General features: G+C 36.8%; 2 protein-coding genes across 3 annotated transcripts in view; both read left to right on the top strand.

Annotated features, from left to right (window-relative positions):
* LOC144638812 (uncharacterized) overlaps positions 1-22,702 on the top strand; it is a 119,997-nt gene that overhangs the window by 58,419 nt on the left and 38,876 nt on the right. The gene's annotated exons all lie outside the window — the stretch shown is intronic.
* Positions 49-19,377, top strand: LOC144638869 (uncharacterized). 2 transcript variants are annotated; one of them, XM_078498161.1, is made up of 5 exons: positions 49-282; positions 2,981-3,164; positions 12,409-12,519; positions 13,829-13,936; positions 18,290-19,377. In XM_078498161.1, exons 4-5 carry the CDS (start codon positions 13,934-13,936, stop codon positions 18,881-18,883), a joined length of 597 nt encoding a protein of 198 aa, XP_078354287.1. In that variant the 5' UTR covers positions 49-282; positions 2,981-3,164; positions 12,409-12,519; positions 13,829-13,933; the 3' UTR covers positions 18,884-19,377. The 2 variants fall into 2 exon arrangements, with proteins under 2 accessions (XP_078354287.1, XP_078354288.1); XM_078498162.1 differs by having other exon boundaries at positions 3,062-3,164.

Below are 22,702 nucleotides of genomic sequence, written 5' to 3' on the forward strand. Positions count from 1 at the left end.
CATTCCCCTCCCCTCACCCCCCAAACCGACCCATGACCGCGTGAAATACTGGCGCCGAGGCAAGCAGGAAGAAAGATGGCGGACATTTTGAAAACTTCCAACCATTTATCAGTGATTTATCGACTGTGGAATACAGTTTTCATGTCTTATATAGTCCTTTGGTGAGTTTTAAACGACTGGAACGGTTACTTCGGAAAGAACAGCTTGCAAGGCGCTCTGTTTTGGAAGCTCGACTTAGTGTCATAGCATGAAGCTCACGGCGTCAACCTTCAGCTTTTTTTGGTGAGTAAAGAGCGTTTATATACCTTAAATAGTTTAAGTGCACTAAAGAAATGATTCTTGGGAACTTAATTTATGCTTATGTACAAAAAAAGAACTAACTGTAAGCTTGGATGATATGACACTGAATATCTGTAAGCTTCTGCATAATTCAACACGTGCTTGTATAAAAATGCGACAAGTCTGACACATTTTTTGCAAAACTCTTAAGCAGAGCTCAAAACTACTTAACAATGAAGTGTGTTCCAAATTCAAATGAATTATTAAAGCACATAATTGAATTGTCTTTTGCATTTCTACCCCTTCAATACCTATCACTACTTAGCAACTTTACCCCCCCCCCCCCCTTTGAAATACTATTAAATGAACACAAACACAGAGAAAGAAAAAATTCTTTATTTATAGCGTAAAAAATACAGTTATAAAAGGAATAAAGTAGGTTTCATTGTCTTCAGAATAAGCTTTAGTTTGTGAGTGAAGAAATTATTCAACATGACAAACCGGTATCTGGGAGATACCAACCGGTATCTGGGAGGCCATGGGTTCGATTCCCGTCGGGGACTCAGATTTTTTCTTTGTCCAACGCTCGTGTCATGTTGAATAATTTCTTCACTATTTATCATCGAGCTTGAAATTTACCATCTTTATTATTTACTAAGCTTTAGTTTATTTCAAATTTTATTACCTGAAAATCATTTTAAACCATGTATAATCACAGGTAGCCAAAGCTTAAGATGTGACTGAAAATAGATAAAATGATCTGAAATTATCTAATGTTTATTGTTTTATCAATCTTATATTACATATTCATGTCAGCTTTGTTCTATGTGTGAAAATTAGCATAACTGACGATATGTTAATTCTAAAATTACTCTCAACTATCAAAGCGAAGCGAAAGGTCGAACACTTGAGCCGTCAGAATTCCAACCCGACTTCATGAAATGAGCTGTAATTCTCAAAGTTTACCATTTTTCACCCAAAGCGCCTCAAATTCAAAGGCTTCGACAGTCACTCTGTACATACATGCCGAAAAAGTACCCAATATTACATCTTTTCCCCGGTAAAACGACATTATTCCAGTGGTAAACCTCTATGAACCATCCGCGGCCCGAGCTCTTCTGCATTTAATCATATGCAATTTGGAACCACAAAAGCCACTTTCTAGGGGAGGTGTACAGAATTTTGTTTGTTTACACCTCATTCTTGAGCTAATGAATATGAGGTCGTCATGTGATGCATTCAACATTCCATACACCTCCCCTAGAAAGTGGCTATTGTGGTTCCAAATTGCATGTGATTAATGATAATGATAATGCATTTATATAGCGCATTTTCCATATACCGGTATATATGTTCAAATGCGCTTTACACGTACTGTAGTTTAGATACAATTGTAAAGGCCAGACCACAACACCGGGAGCTTCGTGCCCTACTCTTTGCAGAAGAGCAGAAGAGCTCGGGCCGCGGATGGTTCGTAGAGGTTTACCACTGGAATATTGTCATTTTACCGGGGAAAAGATGTACCGCAAAGTTCCGTGTATAAGCCGCACCCGTAGATAAGCCGCACCCCCGATATGGAAGCTCAAATTTCGAAAAAAAAATAGAGACAAAAAAGTTTGAAGTTCAAGTGAAGTGCTATTGGTAAACAAACAAGGGCAAACAAGCACGGTTTCAAAACACTGACACGGCAGTTGTTGCAAGGTTTAATATGAATTAAGTCTTACGAAAGCAAAATTTCACTTGTCATACCTCTTTTTTAGTTTGAATTCACAATATCTTAAACTTGAGATGCTCTCATGATATCATTTTTACAAGATATCACTTTTAAACACTCGAGAACACTTGATGAAATTCGTACGCGAATGAATGCTTAGTAGCCAAGCTTTGAAATGAAGAGAGGAGTCTGGGCATAAAAACAAACATGGCGGCACTTTCTTTCGGTTTGGCTCTCGGAAGAAACAACCTTTTCAAAATTCTTGGAGACTGCTACCCGCAACATGATAAAAACTTCATGCAGAATAGGAGTCTGATAATCCAAAACATTAATTCGCTGTGAAGGTCAATAAAAAAGCGAAGTGGTCGGACATTTTTTGTCTCATGAGTACTTGTGGCTATCTTGGTAATTCTCGCACGCGGCGGAAAGTGATGCCTCGAAGTGACCGGCAGGCGTCACTGCAAACAGCTTTGCAGAGGAAAGAAAAGGCAGTGAACGGCAACAAAGTTTTTAGGTTGTTATATGTTTTTCAGTGATGTTTTGAAAAGTTTTTTATGAACACTAATTAGGCCTTTGGGAACTCCAACCGGAGATGTTTCCGTAGATTAGCCGCACCCCCGATTTTTCACCAAAATTTTGAGGAAAAAGGTGCGGCTTATACACGGAACTTTACGGTAATATTGGGTACTTTTTCGGCATGTATGTATAGAGTGACTATTGAAGCCTTTGAATTTGAGGCGCTTTGGGTAAAAAATGGTAAACTTTATTACAGCTCATTTATGAAGACGGGTCGGCATTCTGACGGCTCAAGTCAAGTGCTCGACCTTTCGCTTCGCTTTGATAGTTGAGAGCAATTTTAGAATAAGCATAGCATATCATCAGTTATGCTAATTTTCACACGTAGAACAAAGCTGACATGAATATGTAATATAAGATTGATAAGACAATAAACATTAGATAATTTCAGATCATTTTATTTATTTTCAGTTGCATCTTAAGATTTGGCTACCTGTGGTATAATGAAGGCAGCAGGTTAAAACAAAGACTGTGGCTTTAATTGATCTTCAGAAACCTTAATTATATTCCTGACCAGAGGAGGACATCAGAAAGAGATCAGACCAAGACAGACAAAACCACATGGAGGATTAAAACCAGACTTCAGATGAACATGGTGAGTTTATTTATTTTCTGTGTTGTCAATATTACATTGTGTGATTATGTTATTACAGACTCACTGAGATAATACAATTGAACCCCATTATTTTGAACCGTCAGGGGAGAACAAAAGATAGTTTGAAATTGCAGGAGTTCAAAGACGGACACCTGGTGTTGGTCCCATCCCTGCCATTTTCAGTCATTTTACTGTAACTAAACTTCCCTATAAGATGGATGCGTCTCTAAGACGGACAGTTGGAGCCGGTCTAGATGATGTCTGTTTTAGAGAGAGTTTCAACTGTATTGCCAGTATGCTCATGAGGCACCATGGATACATATATTGAGATGCAATAACTTCTTAACAAAATCAAACATACTAGTTATGCAACGCTTTCGAGTGGTATACTATGGAATATCCCACGAGTCACTTGTGTTTTTTCGGTATACACACAAGCCTTTAGGCGAGTGTGTATGCCAAGAAAATACAAGTGACAAGTGGGATATTCCATAGTATACCACGAGAAAGTGTTGTGTAACTATTTTATACCATGCCATAGAAAATACGCTTACTAAATTTCGTCGAGAATACAGTCGCAGTGCACTATGGGAAGGTTGGGTTGAATACCGTCGAATATACAACGGCTTTCCTGTATTCTGATTGGCTGTATTTTCTATGGCATGGTATAAATAAAAATACACAATGTAAATCACATATGGTATACATGTACAGTCAACTGCCTCTATAACATACACCTTTCACTTTGGGACCATAATAGAGGTACAGTCGGACCTCTATTAAGCGGCCACCTGTTAAGCGGCCACCCTCCATTAAGCGGCCACTTTCTAAAGTCCTGATTTATTTGCCAGTAAACTTCTGTATTTGATACCTCTATTCAACAGCCACCTCTATTAAGCAGCCGCGGCCACCTTTTTGCTGTCACAAGTGTATTATTTATATGGTTTTTTACCTCCATTAAGCGCCCAGCAAAATATCCTTCCAAGCGAAATGCATGGTGACTAATGATATTTAAATAAATCGTCAGTTAATTATCTTGATCTAATTTTTCACATACGAACTGTTTATGCAAAAAGGTCTAACAAACTTGTCAACGATGTTTTGCATATTTTTCGGTACATTATCAACCTGAAGAAATACTGTACATTTCAACTACATGTACGTGCCCACTGTGTTAGAGCAAGAACTATGCAAGGACTGGAATTGTACTTGCATTGTTAAAATGAATTTTATCTTCATATATGTTCACTTTTTAAAAGCATTTTGCTATATAGAGTCAATAAAATCATGTTTATTGCCATTCCTATCCAATTTATATTGTACCTCTATTAAGCGGCCACTTTTCAAAGTCTCGAGGGTGGCCACTTAATAGAGGTAGGACTGTAGTCTGTACTGGGTCCATTACTTGCAAAAAATTTTAGATGTTAAAATTTCGGACGTTTTATTTTGGACATTTAATTTTCGGACACTTTTTGTTTTATTTCGGACAATTTCGGACAAAATTTTCAGACACTTTGCTAAAACATAGCTAATTTACATTTACACATACAAAATAGGAACAAGACTTAGACAACATCTTTGAAAAGGGTTGTCAAACTGCACCCTTAAGCCTTTGCCAGGGGCACCCAACAGACCATTTCAGTGAATAATGTTTGGAAGAGTCCTATAATCGCCTACAATTTTCGGAAAAGTGTGAGGAAAAAGTGGAGATTCCTTTAGCTCAAACTTTTGTGACATGGGCAAAGTAATGCCTATTGTTTTCGGAGAGAGAAAAATGTTGTTTTGGGTATGAAGAAAGCCAGGTTTGATTTTCAAAAAGGCAACAGTGGCTTGTAAATTCGGGGATAACATTTTGTTCGCAAAAATTTTCTGAAGTTTGAAATTTCAGCTAATAAGCCTTAGTTTATGAAAAGATACGCTTTTCATAGCGATTAAAAATAAGGCTTGAAATCGCACAAAAAGGACACCTATGTCTTTTATAAGATGTACATGTAAAAATGGTGTTATGACACCTGTAGTACAATTCAAGGGATCCAGACAAGAATGGCCCCTGGAATTTTTACCTAAATTGAACATTATCGAAACAACTCCAAATTGCGCATGAAGGTTTGTTTACGTGTGCTTAACACTGTCCTGTGTTTCATTTCGCTACATTTCGATTTTGTAGCTTACATTGTCCACAGTAATCCAGCACTATATTTTTTCCACGCATCGCGCGTGCAAATCTTGCCTCAAGGAACTTTATTACAGTTGTCCGTGATGTAAAAACAGCGTTTCACAAACCAACTTTGCTGACCGCCATGTTTCTCATATTTAATTTGCTCCCAGGCGGTAGCAGCAAGGGACTGGGACTTGCTATTCTTTTTTTTTTTTTTTTTTTTTTTTTAACAGTTAACTTTTTTTTTTTTTTTTTCTATTTATTTACAACACAAACATACTAATACTTACATATATAAATGTATATAATAAAAATTATTACAAAAAAAATTAAGACGCGGAACTCACATTAACTATGCTTACAATATTTACGAGACTTATGTTTTAACAAACTAAAGCTACGATTACACTTTAATGCTACACACTACTACATATACAATAAGGCTACGTTATTTGTACAATGCTACATGATACAAGGAAGGCCAGAAGTAAGCGAATAACAAAAAAAAAAAAAAAATATTAAATAAAAATAAAAAAAAAATAAAATAAAAATAAAAAAAAAATAAAATAAAAATAAAAGCGAAAAATAAACAAGACAAACAAACAAACAATAAGATGCTCAAATACTTATTTGTGATTTGGATTTATGCTTTTCAATTTCAAGGTGACTTTTAAGTATAGCAAAAAAAGCTTCCCAGATATACTCTTCTTCTCTCCGGGACGCATTATAGATATAAAATTTAGCAATGATTAAACAGAGGTTTAAACCAAGGCGACGAGGAAGATCTTGAGTGAACCCGTAGATTATATCCTGTTCTGATAAGGTGATAAAGTCTGAGTGCTTTCTATTCCACCAGAAAGCAAACTGAGACCAAAAGGTTTGTACAAAAGAGCATGTTACAAAAAGGTGTTTCAAGGTGAGTCTAATGTCTTTAGTAACTTTAAAGGGGATACTGTAAGTAAGTCGTATTGTTTCTTCGTCGAAATTAGCCTGTTTCATCCTCTTTTCAGCCGTAGGTTTTTCAAATTTCATTTTAACGAACATCTGGCTCGCAGCTTTGCAAGAAATTTTATTTAGTGATAACTTAATTCTGTTGTTTAAAAAGTTCGTTGTAAGTTCGCTTTTTCCTTTTAATTGATTGATCCATTTTTTAGGGATTGTGTGGCAAAGGCCATAATACTTCAGAAAGTTAGTCTTTATCTGGAACGTAGATGCAAAATCGTTAAAAGTTAAGAAAGAGTCCCCTTTGAAGATGTCACCGATTTTAGTAACACCAGCTTCATGCCACTGCTTATAGTAGACTGAGGCTCCGTCGATTGTGATGAACCTGTTATTCCATATAATTTCCTCTAGTATTTGCTCTTTGGATTTGGGAGTAGAAACAGTTAGTTTTTGCCATGCTTCTAAGGCTTCTTTGTAAAAATCCAGAGGTATGTTTACTTTCAGAGACTTCAGTTCATAATTGCATTCAAAAAGAAATCGACCGCCCACATTGTTTAAGTATGCTAGAGGAATGTGACTCCAACTAGCGTCGTGTGGACTATCATTTAATCGCTTAATCCATGTGACTTTGAGAGAATTGTTAACAATATCAAAGTCAGGCATATTAAGTCCTCCTTTCTCCTTTGGCCCTATCATAGCAGTATGCTTAATTTTTGCAGTTTTTCCCCAGATAAAAGATTTGATAGTCTGATTGACCGTCTTGACAAAGGAATACGGAAACGATAGCATAGAAGTGTTGTAAACAAGTTTAGACAGCGCAAGAGTTTTTAGAATGGTTATACGACCATATAATGAGAGGTTCCTTGGATACCATAATTATGTTTAGTAGATTTTTCATGGAAGTGAGCTTTTGTTCGAAATTTATTTGATGGGAGACCTCGTCGCTGTACGAAAAATGGATTCCAAGTGCGAAAACTGGTTCAGAGGGCCTAACCACATTCCTTCAGTTTTGGTTGTGTTTATTTCAAGACCGGAACACTTCTGGAAGGCGTGAAGCAATTTGAAAAGACTTTCAGCTGACTTGAGGTCAGCAACAAAGGCGGTTGTGTCGTCTGCGTATTGTGAAACTTTAAATTCTTTGTCAAAAACTTTAATTCCATTAATGGTTTTGTCTCGTCGAATTGCATCAGCTAATATTTCTGCGCAAAGTACAAAAAGAGCGCCGGAAAGCGGGCATCCTTGCCGTACGCCACGTTGAATTTTAAAGAACTCGGAAGCGTATCCGTTGTTCATGACACAACTGGAACAGTTATTGTAAAAGGTTTTAATCCATTGTTGAATTTGGGGACCGAAATTAAACGCTTCTAGTGTCTTAAATAGAAAGTTCCAATCAAGTGAATCGAATGCTTTTTTAAAGTCGATAAATAATGCTATGCCAGGTATATTTTCTGCCTCTGTTACTTTCATAATATCTTGGATGAGCCTGATGTTTTGGCCGATATAGCGACCTTTGACGTAACCAGTTTGATCTTCATTAATTAGTTTAGGGAGAACTGTAGCAATTCTATGAGCCATGGTTTTAGTTGCAATCTTATAATCTACATTAAGTAGAGTAAGAGGTCTCCAATTTTCAAGATAAGATTTGTCTTTTTTCTTTTTCGGTATTACCTTGATGATCCCTTGCTTTTGGGTTATGTTCATTTGTCCCCGATGAAATGCATAATTAAAACTCTGTGTCATTTCTTCTCCTAACAAAGACCAAAAATGCAAATAAAATTCCACAGAGAGGCCGTCGCTTCCAGGACACTTTCCTTTAGCGCACTCTTTTAGCACATTATAACACTCTTCATTGCATAGGGGGTCTTCAAGTTTGTCTTGCTCAGGTTTGTCTAGTTTGGGCAGATTCGCGTCCAGAAAAAATACATCGTTTTGTGTTGCATCACACGAACTAGCAGTGTAGAGATTTTTGTAGAAGAGCCTTTGTGATCTCAAGATCTCATCTGGATCAGTAATTTCCCTTTCGCCATATTTAAATTTTGTGATGTGAGTTTTAGAATGTTGCCTCTTTTCTAAGTTTAAGAAGTACTTGGTGTTTCTTTCACCTTCTTCATGCCAACGAATTCTGCTTCTTACAATAGCGCCTTTTGTTCTATATTCAGTTATCTTATTTAATTCAGCTAGGAGTCGGTATAGTTCTGTGATGTTTTCTTTTGATCTGTTTGTTCTGAGTACGTTCATCAAATGATCGATTTGATTTTGTAGTTCTTTTTCTGCGTTTCTTCGGAGTTTATTTTTTCTTTTCGAATACTGAACACAAAAACCTCTCACTTCCATTTTTAGCATGTCCCAGTAAAGACCTTTATCTTCGAGGTAGTTGTGTTTAGCTTTGAACTCTGGAATTTTGGCTGTGAGTTCGGAAGTGAACTTTTCATCTTTTAGTAGCGAATTATTTATTTTCCAGAAGCCTGGGCCGCGCTTAGTGTATTCCTCGGACTGAAGAACAAAACTAATTGCCGAGTGATCGGAGAAGGTGGGACTTGTAATATCTGTCTTAAGTAGAGATGAAGAAAGATTTTTGGAGACACTGAAGCCAATAATCCAATCGGCATTGAATTTTTAATGAATGATTACGCCACGTGAATTGTGATTGATTTGGATGTTGGCTTCTCCAAACGTCTTGCAATTTATGATTACTGCATAAACTATTTATTTCTCTAATTACTGGCCTTTTCCTTTCAATAGAGGTGCCGCCGGTTTTGTCTAGCGGTGTTAGTGCGCAGTTGAGGTCGCCGCCTAAAATAATTTGCAAGTTTGTGTATTGTTTAAGGGTGTTATTTAGGTTGGAAAAGAAAGTATTTTGCGATGAATTGTCATTTGGAGCATAAACATTGCATAACAAGAAAGTAGAATCGTGAATAGTGGTTTCAAGCATCAGGTATCTGCCGTGTTTGTCAGCGATAGTATTATCTACTTGAAAGTCGAGTTTCGGGTTAAATAAAATCATCACACCTCGGGAATGACTAGATCCATGGCTGTAATGGACTTTGCCACCCCATTCTGATCTCCATATTTCTTCTACACTTTTCGTGGAGTAGGTTTCTTGCAAAAATATTATATCAGCTTTACTGTTGTGGGCCCAGCGAAAAACTTGTCTCCTCTTTCGCGCCTGGTTTAAACCTCTTGCGTTAATTGACAGAAATGATAATCTAAGTGGCGTTGCCATGGCTAATACTGAACATTATTGCGCTTTGAAGAGAAGAATGTTTACGCGTATCAAGGATTCTGTTATTATCTACTTTTATATACCCTTGAGAATTAGTTGAAATGCAAATTTTTGAGCAAAGTATCCAAGTGCTTATAACTTTTAAACGAGCGAAAACAAAACGACAAGAAATTGCACAAAACACCGAAAAATAAATAAGCACCAGTTTATTAGTATTTTGGGAAAGCAAAGGCGACGGACGCTTTCGAATAGTACTGGAGCCATACTACTTTATATAAAGGATGAGCAAGGAAGTCGGAATTTGAAATCTAAAGACTTAACGACTTCCTTGGAATAACAAGAGCTTACCGTGCGGTAAAGCTCTCGAAGCCCGCTATCATCTGCGGGCTAACTAACCTGGAAATATTGAAGCTTGGTCTTAAGTGGACAAAATGTTTGCGTATAAAGGCAGTTTCTTTGTTTCAGGGCCGCGATAAATATGTCCGTCGATGATAAGTTTATCAACATTGAAGGATGCCCGCTTGTTTTGTTTCTTGGCCTTCTTTAATACGGGTAGTAGCTCTTTCCTCATATCTTCTATCTCTTTTGGAAAGTCGTCCGCCACGCCAATCTTTAGGGCTGGATTGATGTTCTTGACGTGTTGGAAAATGCGGCCTTTATCTTTAAAGAACGACATCTTAGCTATAATAGGTCGAGGTTTGTTTGCATCTGCCTGATCTGTCAGTGTGTTTCGTCGCGTTGGAATACGATGAACCCGCTCGAACTCAAGATTGTCGACCGCCTCTTTAGAAATTTTTAGCTCATTTCGTAGAAGACTTTTTAAAACCTTTTCTGTTTTATTGTTGGTGCCATCTGTTTCGGATTCTGGTACATTGAAGAACTTAATATTGCTTCTTCTAGATTGAGCTTCTAGCTTAATGTTGCAAGGGACAGGGACTTGCTATTCTATTGTGATGTCTTAAGTCACAGTCATGTTAGGGGTTCAAGTACAGAGAACAAAAATGGCGCTTTTCTTGGGAAAATAAACTACTGGTTCGTTTGAGCACAGGTGCGTCCACTTGGCGGTTGAAGGACATCATTAAGTCTGAAAACCCATAAGTCTCACAGCATTTCTCAAAGAAATGAGAGATGTTCGGCCTTTGTTTTGTACAATAGTGCTTTTTAGTGCTCGACGATTGAAAGTTGTCTGACAAAGGCCGGCGGAGCCAAGTGAAAATAAAGTCTAAAAACACCTGTAGAACTCTTGTCGGGAACTACAGTATGTCAGCGTGAGTTTTGCAGTGTCCACTTGGATGCTGCAGCGACAAAGTTGCCGAGAAGCGAGCTGGTTTTAGACTTTAAAAAAATTCTTTAGATGTTTCGCAGGGCACCTTCCCTTAAAAAAATGTTTTTCCTGTGCCTCATTAAATATTCATCAATCTATCACTTTGTGTGAAGGAAAACCTCAGAAGTTTATCTTGTTTTCACGGGATTTTGTAGATGCATGTGTGATGATGTAAGGCGTGGAGATAGAAGTGAGAGCAAGCCGGCAGCACTTAACTGAAAGCAAAACTAGTATAATGTGACAACACAAGCAAACGTATTCAATCAACAATCAGTCTTTATTTCACTTTCACCTCAAAATTACAGCTAACGGTAACAGATTACAATAGTCTTGCCCGAAACAAAAAAAAGCAGCTAACTACAAGCAGACTGCAGTGAAAGCTAGCCGCTTGAAACGCTAACCCTAACCCTTAAACTTGGGTTTAGCTTTTTAACCCTAAATTTGAAATGAAACCCTAGCGTCAGACCCTAACCCTAACCCTTGGGGTTTAGGGTTAAGCTTTTTTCGCTAGGGTTAAGCTAAGGGGTTAGGGCTAGGCCTGTAATCCCAAAACTTTAGCTGACTTCATCATTTTGAGAAACAAAAGGTTTCCTTTGTTTATCGTTTGTAAAAGAAAAGACAAAAGAAGCTGCGCGAGCAAAAACCTTGTCTTTTTGCATGTGTAATTTTTCAAAAACGAAACAAAGACCAGTGAAATGAAAGACAGGACAGTGTTAAGCACACGTAAACAAACCTGCATGCGCAATTTGGAGCTGTTTCGATAACGTTCGATTTAGTCAGAAAGTCCAGGGGACGTTTTTGTCAGGAGCTCTTCAACTGTACTCTTCAAATTAGTGAAATGCTTACAACTGGTGAAAAATAACCGTAATAATAAGCTCAAATATGTATTCACAGATTATGTAAATGTTGTGGTTTATTTTTTTCTTTGGTTTAAAATTTTTCAAACCAGTTTGATTTTTATTTTTCATTGTCTTATGTTCATTAACATAATCTGAAACAAAGGGAAATAAAAATCAAACTGGTTTGTAAAATTTTAAACCAAAGAAAAAATTAAACCACAACATAAACAACGCCGAACGAGCCCGCCAGTTGGGTAGCGGACGGACTAGAGATCGATAGAGATGTAAGAAGTCTAAGAAGAAATGTAGAAAACCGATTCGGATCAGCACAGGACTTCTTTATTAACACTCCAGCAACAAATAGCTCATCTATAGCCGAATTTTTGACTGTCACAGGAATGAGAGCTCTTCAACGTTCGTCCAATTGTTCGATAACACTAACATGTATTTCTCTGTATACTAGCGAAACACAGGTAAATCCCTTCAATGTGACACTGAAATTCTCCTTTGAAACGCAGTGAACGTAGAATAAGTCGTTTTCCTCGAAAGCAGCAGCTTTTGAATCAAAACTAGTCCGGAAACACGCCATGCCGAATGCTTCTTCTCACTTTGCGAGAGCTGAACAATACTGATTAGGTCACATACGCAGTGATAATATAAGATGAAACGAAATGCATCATGGGATACTATTCGAACGTCGTCTGGTATTGAACATACACCTGTACTAATTAGACTATGCATTATTTTTTATCTTCAAGGACCTGCATTCCTGACAAGAAGAGGAGATATAAATATACACTGGAAGACAACAGACCAACAACGTGCACCAAACCAGATGGAGGATTAAGGCTATGCATTTGATGAATGTGGTAAGTATTTAATTTATTATCGTGTTGCTTTAGATACATTCATGTAGACATAGTAATAATTATGATACAAAAGAATAACATTAACAAGAAGCATAACAAAGCTTAAGGAGGCTCACAGCAATTTCCACTTTCCAGCTCTCATACATGTACTTTGATGGGTCGGTGCCACAAATATTTATCAGTTACTTCTACAAAAATGGTATCAAACAACTACCAATTTTCAATTTTCGAACATTTATGGTGGCTCTGAAACCGCTCCAGAGAAATTTTTTTAACTTTCCAAAAAGTTTTATCTTAACATGGTGATCATTATTCAGTAATAAAAAATGAGGGTCACTGGTCTCATTTTTGAGTTATTTACACTTTTAAATTACAAAAAGGTTACCATATACCCTCATGGGTGTCCTTAGCCAAAAAATTGTAAGCGCGCTCCTTTACACTCAGCCACCATAAACTATATATCAATACAAAGATAATACACTGTACTATCTGATAAAGATTATTTCGCTCCAATTCTATTTAACCGCACGGAAATAACGGCCCAGAAACCCAAAATGACTGGTGTCGCTTCTAGTGAATTTATCAGGTATCGAATTCAGCCGCACAGACAAAACTTCTGCAAAATATTAGTCACAAGGAGTTAATCTTCAAAACCGTGTAAGGCTTTATAGACTGCAAACAGTTGCATCTTTTGCGATTCCACTCGGTCTTTGAAGAGAAAAAACGACTGTTTTGCAGTCTAGAGGCTTAAGCAATATTCCAATTGGTTGCTTCGCAATTTATCTGTCAATTTTGGTTTAAAAAAATTACCCATACGTGTAGCGAGAAGAGCCATAGCGGGAGATAGATCTATTTCAAAAAATAGAAATCCATCACAAGGTTATAATTTTATTTTTGCTAAATGTCTTGGGAATCTTCAGACCAAATTTCAAGGCAGTCTGTAAAATTCTCATACCCTATAAATAATTTCAAGAGGAGACACTTACATAAAAACAAAGTCACTTTTTTTCTCTTCTAAGAATTTGGGGATGCTGGCCTTTATGGCGACCAAGCACTGAAGTTAATGTTTAGCACTGTGTACAGAACTGCATTGACTACAGGGAACAATTAAATTAGTAAACATGTTTCATGAAAAAGGCTACAGGAATTTTTAATCAAGACTGGCTCGACTTGTTTCGGTGTACGTGTAATTCGAAATCCCTTAACCCTGAAAATGATTTTTAACTGCAATGTTCATGTGTAACAAATTTTAAAAAGCCAGGTGGTTAAAACTTAGACTTAGACTTCACACTGTGTCCTTTATTTTTAGGAACCTAATACCGTGATTATTCCTGACAAGAGGAGAACATTAGAAAGAGGACAGACCAAGACAGACAAAACCACATGAAGGATTAAAACCAGACTTCAGATAGACATGGTGAGTGTATTTTTTTGATGGTCCCATTATTAATGTGGTAAATACATACTAAATGCTTCTTCATGTGAGCCTGGTTAACTGAGCTGGCCTGGTTTCTGAGATCGCGCCTTACCACTATTTCGTTTGTAAAAATTTTGACGAGCAGGCCTGCTAGCCTGGTTGCAGAGATCTCGGTTTTTACGGCCAAGGTCTCCATTACCGTGATAGAAACTTTGCTATATGAACACTTCATACCGGTTACTGAGATGACAATTTGTTTTCAAACATGCAATTTTTTCCATGAAAGGGTGACCATTACTAGATTATTATAACTGCATGTTTCCACAATTTCCTAGACCAGTCCTCTTTCAGTCATTCAAGAGTTTTCAGACTTAATTATTTACAGCAACAAAAAATATCATCTACACTTTTCAGTAGTTCTATTAATACTAAATGTTCGTTAAAGTGCTACTATGATCAAATTTTCACCCCTTGAAATATTATTTTACTAGGTGTTTCATAGAGTATTTAACAAAAGATTCAAAATGGTGATTTCCGTTCTCAAATATCTTTTTTTCAGAACCACCAAATCTTAAAAAAGTCAATGATCAATGTTTAGTGTCTTTTATTTGTCTAGTTTTAACTGTAAGTTCCGGTAAAATTGCGATCGTTAGATTTTGTTGCGCGAAAATATTCGGCTATAAGACGCACCCCGATTTTGGCAAAAACTTTCCAAGAAAAAACAGATTTTCCTTGAAAAAACCGTGCGCCTTATAACCGAGAAAATACGGTAGTTCCAGAGATATTTAAGCTTAAAAAAATCGTAAAATATGCAAATTAGAGGAGATAACGTCATCTATTCAACCCAATTTTATTGCAAATTCTTGTACAAAAATTGAGTTTTCTCAGTCATTTTTCTGCAGAGACCGATGAAACTTGGCAGACTAATAGTTCTGCAGGTGATACACTTACACACTTAATAAAATTATGTTACCGTGGCAACTATCTCTTTTCCAGTCTCCACCAATTTGCTTTTTATGTTTTAGAATTTTTCAGTTTGGAAAACTGAAACCCAGCCAAGACGCCTGCTTAATCCATTCATATGCTTGCCAGAGCATGACGGCTGTCTCCCTAAGCCAAAGCAGGTCTACTTTGCTGACAAACATCCACCGAACAAAATCTATAAGTTAACCACGTAGTCGATTCTTGTCTCCGTACTTGTTAGTTTCATTTTCAGACTGGTTGGTTTTCCTGTTCAATTGTTTTGTTATTAAATTAAGAGTTGGGTTAAGTGAAATATTGAAATATCATCTGTATTTGTGATTAGCCCTTTACGTCTTGACATGCCGGAAGGTTATTTGACCTTTTGTGAAGGCGTAATTTCGTTAAGCAAAATATGACAAATCACAAACAAAAAAATGGTACAAGAAAGCAAGGAATGTGTCTTTTGTGTGCCGTATAATAGTTGATAAGTAATTGATGGGTCATCGATGAGTAACCAATGACATCAATAGGTAAACAAATACATCAATGAGTAATCAATGTCGTCAATGAGTAATCGATAGGCCACAGAATTTTTGAGCTTCGATTAGTCATGGATTACTCATTGATCATACTAATCAACTGATTACCCATCGATTACTCATTGATTACCAATTGAAGGCCTGCGGGAAAAAATGGCCCTTGGAATTTCTGGCTAATTCGAACATTATCAAAACAGCTCCAAATTGCGAATGCAGGTTTGTTTACGTGTGCTAAACACTGTCCCGTGTTGCATTTGACTGGTCTTTTCTTCGTTTTTCAGAAATAATGTATGCAAAAAAAAGGCATTTTGCAAGCTTGCGTTCTCCCAGTCAGCTAGCAGTCTGAGTTTTCCAACGCATCGCGTGTACATCTTTCCCTGTAGGGTTTTCTAAGCGTCTACGGAAAGTGAGAAACCATTTTACAAGCATGTCTTCAACTCCATGCGCATGTTTCTTGTTGATTTGAGTAGAGTAGGACTGGATACTGCATTGTGACGTAAGGTCACATGTTAGAGGCGGAAGAGTTTGAATTGAGCGAAATGGCGCCTGTGAAAGTAAAATGAAGAAGTTTATAGTTTTAGCTCAAGTGCGGCTGTCAGGTGGTTGAAGGACATAATTAAGTCTGAATACCTGTAAGTTTACAGCATCGCTCGAAGAACTGAGTGATGTTTCTGCCTTTGTTTTGTACAACAGCGCTGTTTAGCGCTTCGGAAATAACATTGCACAAAACAAGGTAGTTTTGAGTCTGGCCGCATAGGAAGCCTAAAACAAGAGGTTTCTTGCTGGGAACTTGGTCAACGCGAGTTTTACAGGGTCCGCTTGGGTTCTGCCGCGACAAAGTTGCTGAGAAGTGACCTGGTTTTAGACTTTAAAAAATTCTTTATAGGTTTGGCAGGGGACCTTCCCTCGCAAAATTTTTTTCTGTGCCTCATTAAATATTCATCAATCAATAAATCAATCAATCGATTCGTGCCTTAAGTAGTTTATCTTGTTTTCCCGGGATTTTGTAGATGTGTGATGATGTAAGGAGTGGAGATAGAAGTGAGAGCAAGCCGGCGGCACTTAACTGAAAGCAAAACTAGTATAATGTTCACGACAACACGAGCAAACGTATTCAATCAGCAATCAGTCTTTATTTCACTTTCACCTCAAAATTACAGCTAACGGTAACAGATTACAATAGTCTTGCCCGAAACAACAAAAAGCAGCTAACTGCAAGCAGACTGCAGTGAAAGCTAGCCGCTTGAAACGCTAACGCTAACCCTAACCCTTAAACTTGGGTTTAGCTTTTTAACCCTAAATTTGAAATGAAACCCTAGTGTCAGACCCTAACCCTAACCCTTGGGGTTTAGGGTTAAGCTTTTTTCGCTAGGGTTAAGCTAAGGGGTTAGGGCTAGGCCTGTAATCCCAAAACTTTAGCTGGTTTCATTGTTTTGCGGAACAAAAGGTTTCCTTTGTTTATCGTTTGTAAAAGAAAAGTCAAAAAGACGCCGCGCCAGCAAAAACCTTGTCTTTTTGCATGTGTAATTTTTCAAAAACGAACAAAAGACTAGCGAAATGAAAGACAGGACAGTGTTAAGCACACGTAAACAAACCTGCATGCGCAATTTGGAGCTGTTTCGATAATGTTCGAATAAGCCAGAAATTCCAGGGGCCATTGTTTCCCGCAGGCCTTCAATTGATGTCATTGATCATCGATTAGTTATGCCTGGTTATATTTGATCAAAATTTGGTTGAGTCTATGACGTCACAACTTTGCTAATTTGCATATTTTAAAAACTTGAATATCTTTGGAAAGAAAAGAGATATTTGAAAACTGTAAACAGCAATTTTCTTCTCATATAGAGTTCTTGATAATATTTTAAAACGGCCACAAAGGAAACAGGCAAATTTCATTGCAGTAGCACTTAAAGTTTAGGCCTGAATAATCCTGTCAAATTTTTTTATCTCAGTAACTGGGCTGAAATTTCCTACATGAACAGTTCTAAGACAAAAATCATCTCACTAACTAAACTGGGCCAGCCTGGTTACTGAACTCATTTGAAGAGACCCCTAATGATAGGTAGATGTAATAAGGGAATACAGGTAATAATAGACTTTTTGACCACTTGAACATCGTTTTGAACAAGGTTGTGATTATCACTTAAAACAAAAACTTAATTTAAATGACCTGCACATTGTTAGGCACCATGGAGACAATATAAATAGCTTGTAAAATTCATTAACTATTTGTGAGGGTGCAAACCAATCAGAGCACAGTATTCAGATCACATGTACACAATTGTAAACCCCGATACAAATCAAACGATCAAGTTAACTTTTGATATAATCTCCTGCTTAGCTAATTAGTATTCATTATTTTTTGATACAGATGTCTACCGAATCGCATAACAATACTTTGCATTCAATTTACTGTTTTCATTTCACAAGTAGAATAAAATATTGGCGTCCGATCTGTATGGCCGTTTACAATGGCTCGCCTTTCGGCTTGCCAGTGTAAATGCCCATACAGATCTCCCGCTCATATTTAACTCCTTCATAAAGAACAGTCAACTCCCACTATAACAGACACCTTCAGGACCACACTTGGTGTCCATAAAAGAGGAAGTCTGTATAGCAGGGAGATATTTTGGGGTAATTCTTATTTACCATGCATGATTTAAACTGATGTCTGTATTAACAGGGTTTTCATAATAAGTATCCTCAAGGTGGGAGTTGACTGTACAAACATAATGTGAATCATAGACAGTAAAGTTGAACCCCCACTAACAGGCCAGGCAGTTCTCATAACCACACCTGCTCATTTGCAATAAATTAAGTAATTGATTGCTGGATTCTTTTTCTCACTCAGACTGTGGACTCAGGACCGTGGACCAAGGATCGTGGACTCAGGGCAATGGACCAAGGATCGTGGACTCCAGACCATGGACTAAGGATCGTGGACTCCGGACAGTGGACCAAGGATCGTGGACTCAGGACAGTGGACCAAGGATTGTGGACTCCAGACCGTGGACCAAGGATCGTGGACTCAGGACTATGGACCAAGGATTGTGGATTATGGACAGTGGACCAAGGATCGTGGACTCAGGGCAATGGACCAAGGATCGTGGACTCCAGACCGTGGACCAAGGATCGTGGACTCCGGACAGTGGACCAAGGATTGTGGACTCAGGACAGTGGACCAAGGATTGTGGACTCAGGACCATGGACCAAGGATTGTGGACTCCAGACCGTGGACCAAGGATCATGGACTCAAGACCGTGGACCAAGGATCGTGGACTCCAGACCGTGGACCAAGGATCGTGGACTCAGGACTGTGGACCAGGGATCATGGACTCACAGCACAGGACAGAGGATCAAGGACCAAGCACTGTGGAAAGCAAGCCTGGGCATATCAGGAACTGATACTCTAAAGCTAAACTGTAAATATAATTTTTGTGTTTAGATATATTCTTCATTTACAAGTGTTTACCATGAAATCATGCGCATACTTCAATATTTTGACTTTGATTTGTTTTAGCAAAATAACCATTTTAAAAGTAAATTACTCATTGATGCCATCTTGCACAAAATTACACCAATTTTTTCCTTAAAACTCATGGTAAACATTTGTGTTAAATACTCACTGTTTATTGCCAAGTAACATGTGCACAAAGTGACACAGATTATTCTGTTATTTGGGTCATAAGCAAATTGGGGAAAAACCTAGTTCCTACAAATAACACTACAATCTTTATAAGTATCCTGGGCCCACATTATTTTATTAATCCATTTCTGGGTATTTGCATCATGATTCAATAAATCAATCAATTAATCTATCAATCAATCAATCAATCAATCAGTTGCTCAATCAATCAATCAGTCAGTCAATTAGTCAGTCAATCATTAAAACAATCAATCAATAAGCCAATAAATCAATCAATTTTTTAATTAATCAATTAGACAACCAACCAATCAATGAATCAGTTACTCAATCAATCAATCAATTAGTCAGTCAATCAATCGATCAATCAATCATTAAATCAATCAAACAATTAAATCAGATACCCAATCAATCAATTATTAAAACAATCAATTAATCATTTAAGCAATCATTCATTTAAGAAATCAATCAATTAGTCAATCAATTAATCATTCAATCAATCAATCACTCATCAATCGGTCAATCTATTATTTATTTATTTATTTATTTAACTACAAAGAGCTAGTAGGTCTATGGGCATAAAAAAATCAATTTAAATGTTAATGCTTTGATGCACATGTAGTTGGTAATATAAAAAAAAAAAGAATTGCACTGGCCGGTGTGTGATGTGTGTGCCATTCATTGGCAAATAAGTGGCTTTAGCATAAAAATTAATCTATGTAGGTATCTTTAGACGTCGTATATTTCCCGTAAATTGTTTATATTGAAACAAAATCTTTCTCTTTCCTAGTGTTAGACCAGGAACATTATCTTGCCAAAAGCAATAACTTATATCAAATTTATCACTCAGGACTAAAAAACTTTAATACTACTTTTCAGTATTAAAGGCCATTTAAATTAATTTAAATCCAAAACAATGTAAACATTAGGAGAAATTTAATCTTCTGAAAGCCACTTATTTGCTTATGAAAACTCAGTTCAACATTTCTTACTATTCGCAATGTTTTTATTGAGCAGTTTTAAATTCTATTCTTGACTAACATTTACATTGATAAAGTCAAATTTATTAGAATTATTAAATTTGTATACTTGGAGACACTTGGACGTTAATGGGGTTGAGCCAATGTTGAAATGATGGGAAAAGGTTTGAATGAAAGTTTGCAAGAGGAAGTGAAAGATTTACCTTATTTATTTTCTCTTGTAAACCTTTGCTTGCACTTTCGCTCATTGTTTTAACGTTTGTCCACCTTCATTAGTTGCCCCTGGGTCTCTAAATTCACCTTATTTGAAACTGAACAACCCTAATTTTGGCCAACATTAATCAGGAAAGGCAACATTGAACTCACTTTACATAATCTAAAATTCCAAAATGCCAAATTTAATTTGCTTTTGGGAGATAAACTGCTCAATAGGAAACCTGTATTTGCAGAAAAATATCATTTTTTTTTTTCAGACAAGGAACTTTGTAGTCTCAATCAGTGTTCTCCTTATCAGGCGGTAACCGGTAAAATTTACCGCTTGTAACACGACTCTTTACCGCCTAGAATCGCTAAGATATCTTGTAAATTCAACAGGTAAATAACAAAGTAACACCACTCGTTTCACCTTCGTAGTCATGATTGAAAATATAAAATAACAGATTGAAAATAAACAGCGACAAATGAAATATTCATTTACGAATTTGTGCTAGTATTCAATATTCTCTATTTCCCTTCGCTTTCCGAATCTCCGAGGGCTGGTATCGAGGAAAGAGCAAGTTTTGCAGGTGTTTCTCACTTCGCGGCAAGTGCACATCTGTTGTTGCACATTTTCCACGATCGATTTCACAATGAAGCGGCAGTAATCCTTGCTGTCCTTTCACTTTGTCCATTGAAAATAAAAACAATCACAAAGGCAAAGAGGTAAAAATAATTCCAGAAGTGAGAAATATTACTTACATATAATAGTTCAGTTTTCAAAAACATGCAAAATGCAGAAAATAGTTGATTGCTTAGTTGACCGTAGCTGACGCGTGGTGAAGACAAAGGCAGCTTTCGATGTCAAATTCTTCTCATAAGTTCGTAAGTGTTTAAAACAAAATCCAGATGACAGGTTAAAAGAAGCACTCAGAATACAACTTTGTAACAACGCTGTCGTGAATGCTGAGTATTCGAAGCAAAGAAAAAAAGAGCTGCAGCAATTCGTAGCAAAGAGGAAACAGGACCGCCGATTTTTTAAGTAGTACGTCATGTAAGCGACAGCAAATGTATCTCCTTAAAACAACAGAAGATTTTATGCAATTTTTCGTAGGCTGTATAGCAGGCGAAAGAGGTCTGCAAGGCCATAATATCGTTGTCATGAAATAAAATTTGACCAGCATTTGGACGACATTCTGTTTCATGAAGGTAGACTAGAAAACGGTCGGGATTTACCGGAATTTCTTTACCGGTTTAAAAAGTTTTCTTACCTGCTGTGCTGAAAACTAGGGAGAACACTGCTCAATGCCATCATGCTCTATAGATAGGCTTTAATGTTTTTTTTTACACTAAGATGACCTTTTTGACCAATTCATCTCTTGCTGATTACAACTTTTTTGGGTGGGGACATATACTCAATTTTGCACTTTTTTACACTAAAAAAGTCGAGATTTTTCTTTCGGATTACATCATTCAAAAGTACGATGGTACTTGAGACTACAATATCATTTTTGTTACCTTTAAACAAAAAAGACAAGTTATAAATTTATCTTTTTCGGCTTCAAAACTATTCCAATTAATTCAGTTGTCCGATTAAGAATTTTTTTTTTCAATACCAATCTCTAGAATTTTGCAAATTCAATTTATTTACTCTCGTACAAAACATGTTATTTTTTATACAATCGATTTGAAACTTAGATTTTTTATTTTTTTATTATGTCTTTTTTGTTTGAAGGTGCTACACAAGCTCATTAGCACAAAAGTAAGCAATTCCTAATTCAGTTAAAAATTGGCAAAATGATTTATTTTTACATGAAACTACTTAAAGTTCGATCTTTGAAAAGACAACAATTTAGGGGTGTAGAATGGCCCGTTTAAGTCTAGTGGGCCTTGCCAAGATAGCCTAACATACAAGCCTCTTAGTCTAGAAACTAAAGAAAGATTTCTTTTTGTTAGAATTTCGATGTACATGTTGTATCTTATGTAATCTTAGCTATTGCTCTTTCAAGTACACAGAAGAGCATTCGCTTTTAATCCTACGCTTCTCTAAGAAGTGTCTTAAAGCAAAGTTAAGTTTGTCTTAGTATTAGCATTTATTAATTTCTTTTTATTTCTTTTTTTAAATTAGCATTTATTAATTTATTTTTAAGTTAGTACAGGGGCATAAGTTTTCTTTCAGTTAAGTTAGGTCGGCATTTTCTGTTCTTACTGTGCTAATGAGCTTGTTTATTTTCTCTTTGTAGATTTTATGTTTTCCACTGAACTTAGATTATTTTCAGGAACTGAGATGGCCCACACATCCACACACATTACAATTGGTCAGATTTTCATCTAGCCGATCAACGTCCCTGCAGGGTTGTGGAAACTCTTGCTCTGAGCTGGGTGTTTCTGATGTTCCTCTGCAATATTCCAACTGAGAAATCCTGGTGAGTTTATCTGATCCGTT

Source organism: Oculina patagonica, chromosome 14 (genome assembly GCF_052425735.1).
Source record: "Oculina patagonica isolate OP01 chromosome 14, crgOcupat, whole genome shotgun sequence".
NCBI classification, from domain to species: Eukaryota; Metazoa; Cnidaria; class Anthozoa; order Scleractinia; family Oculinidae; genus Oculina; species Oculina patagonica.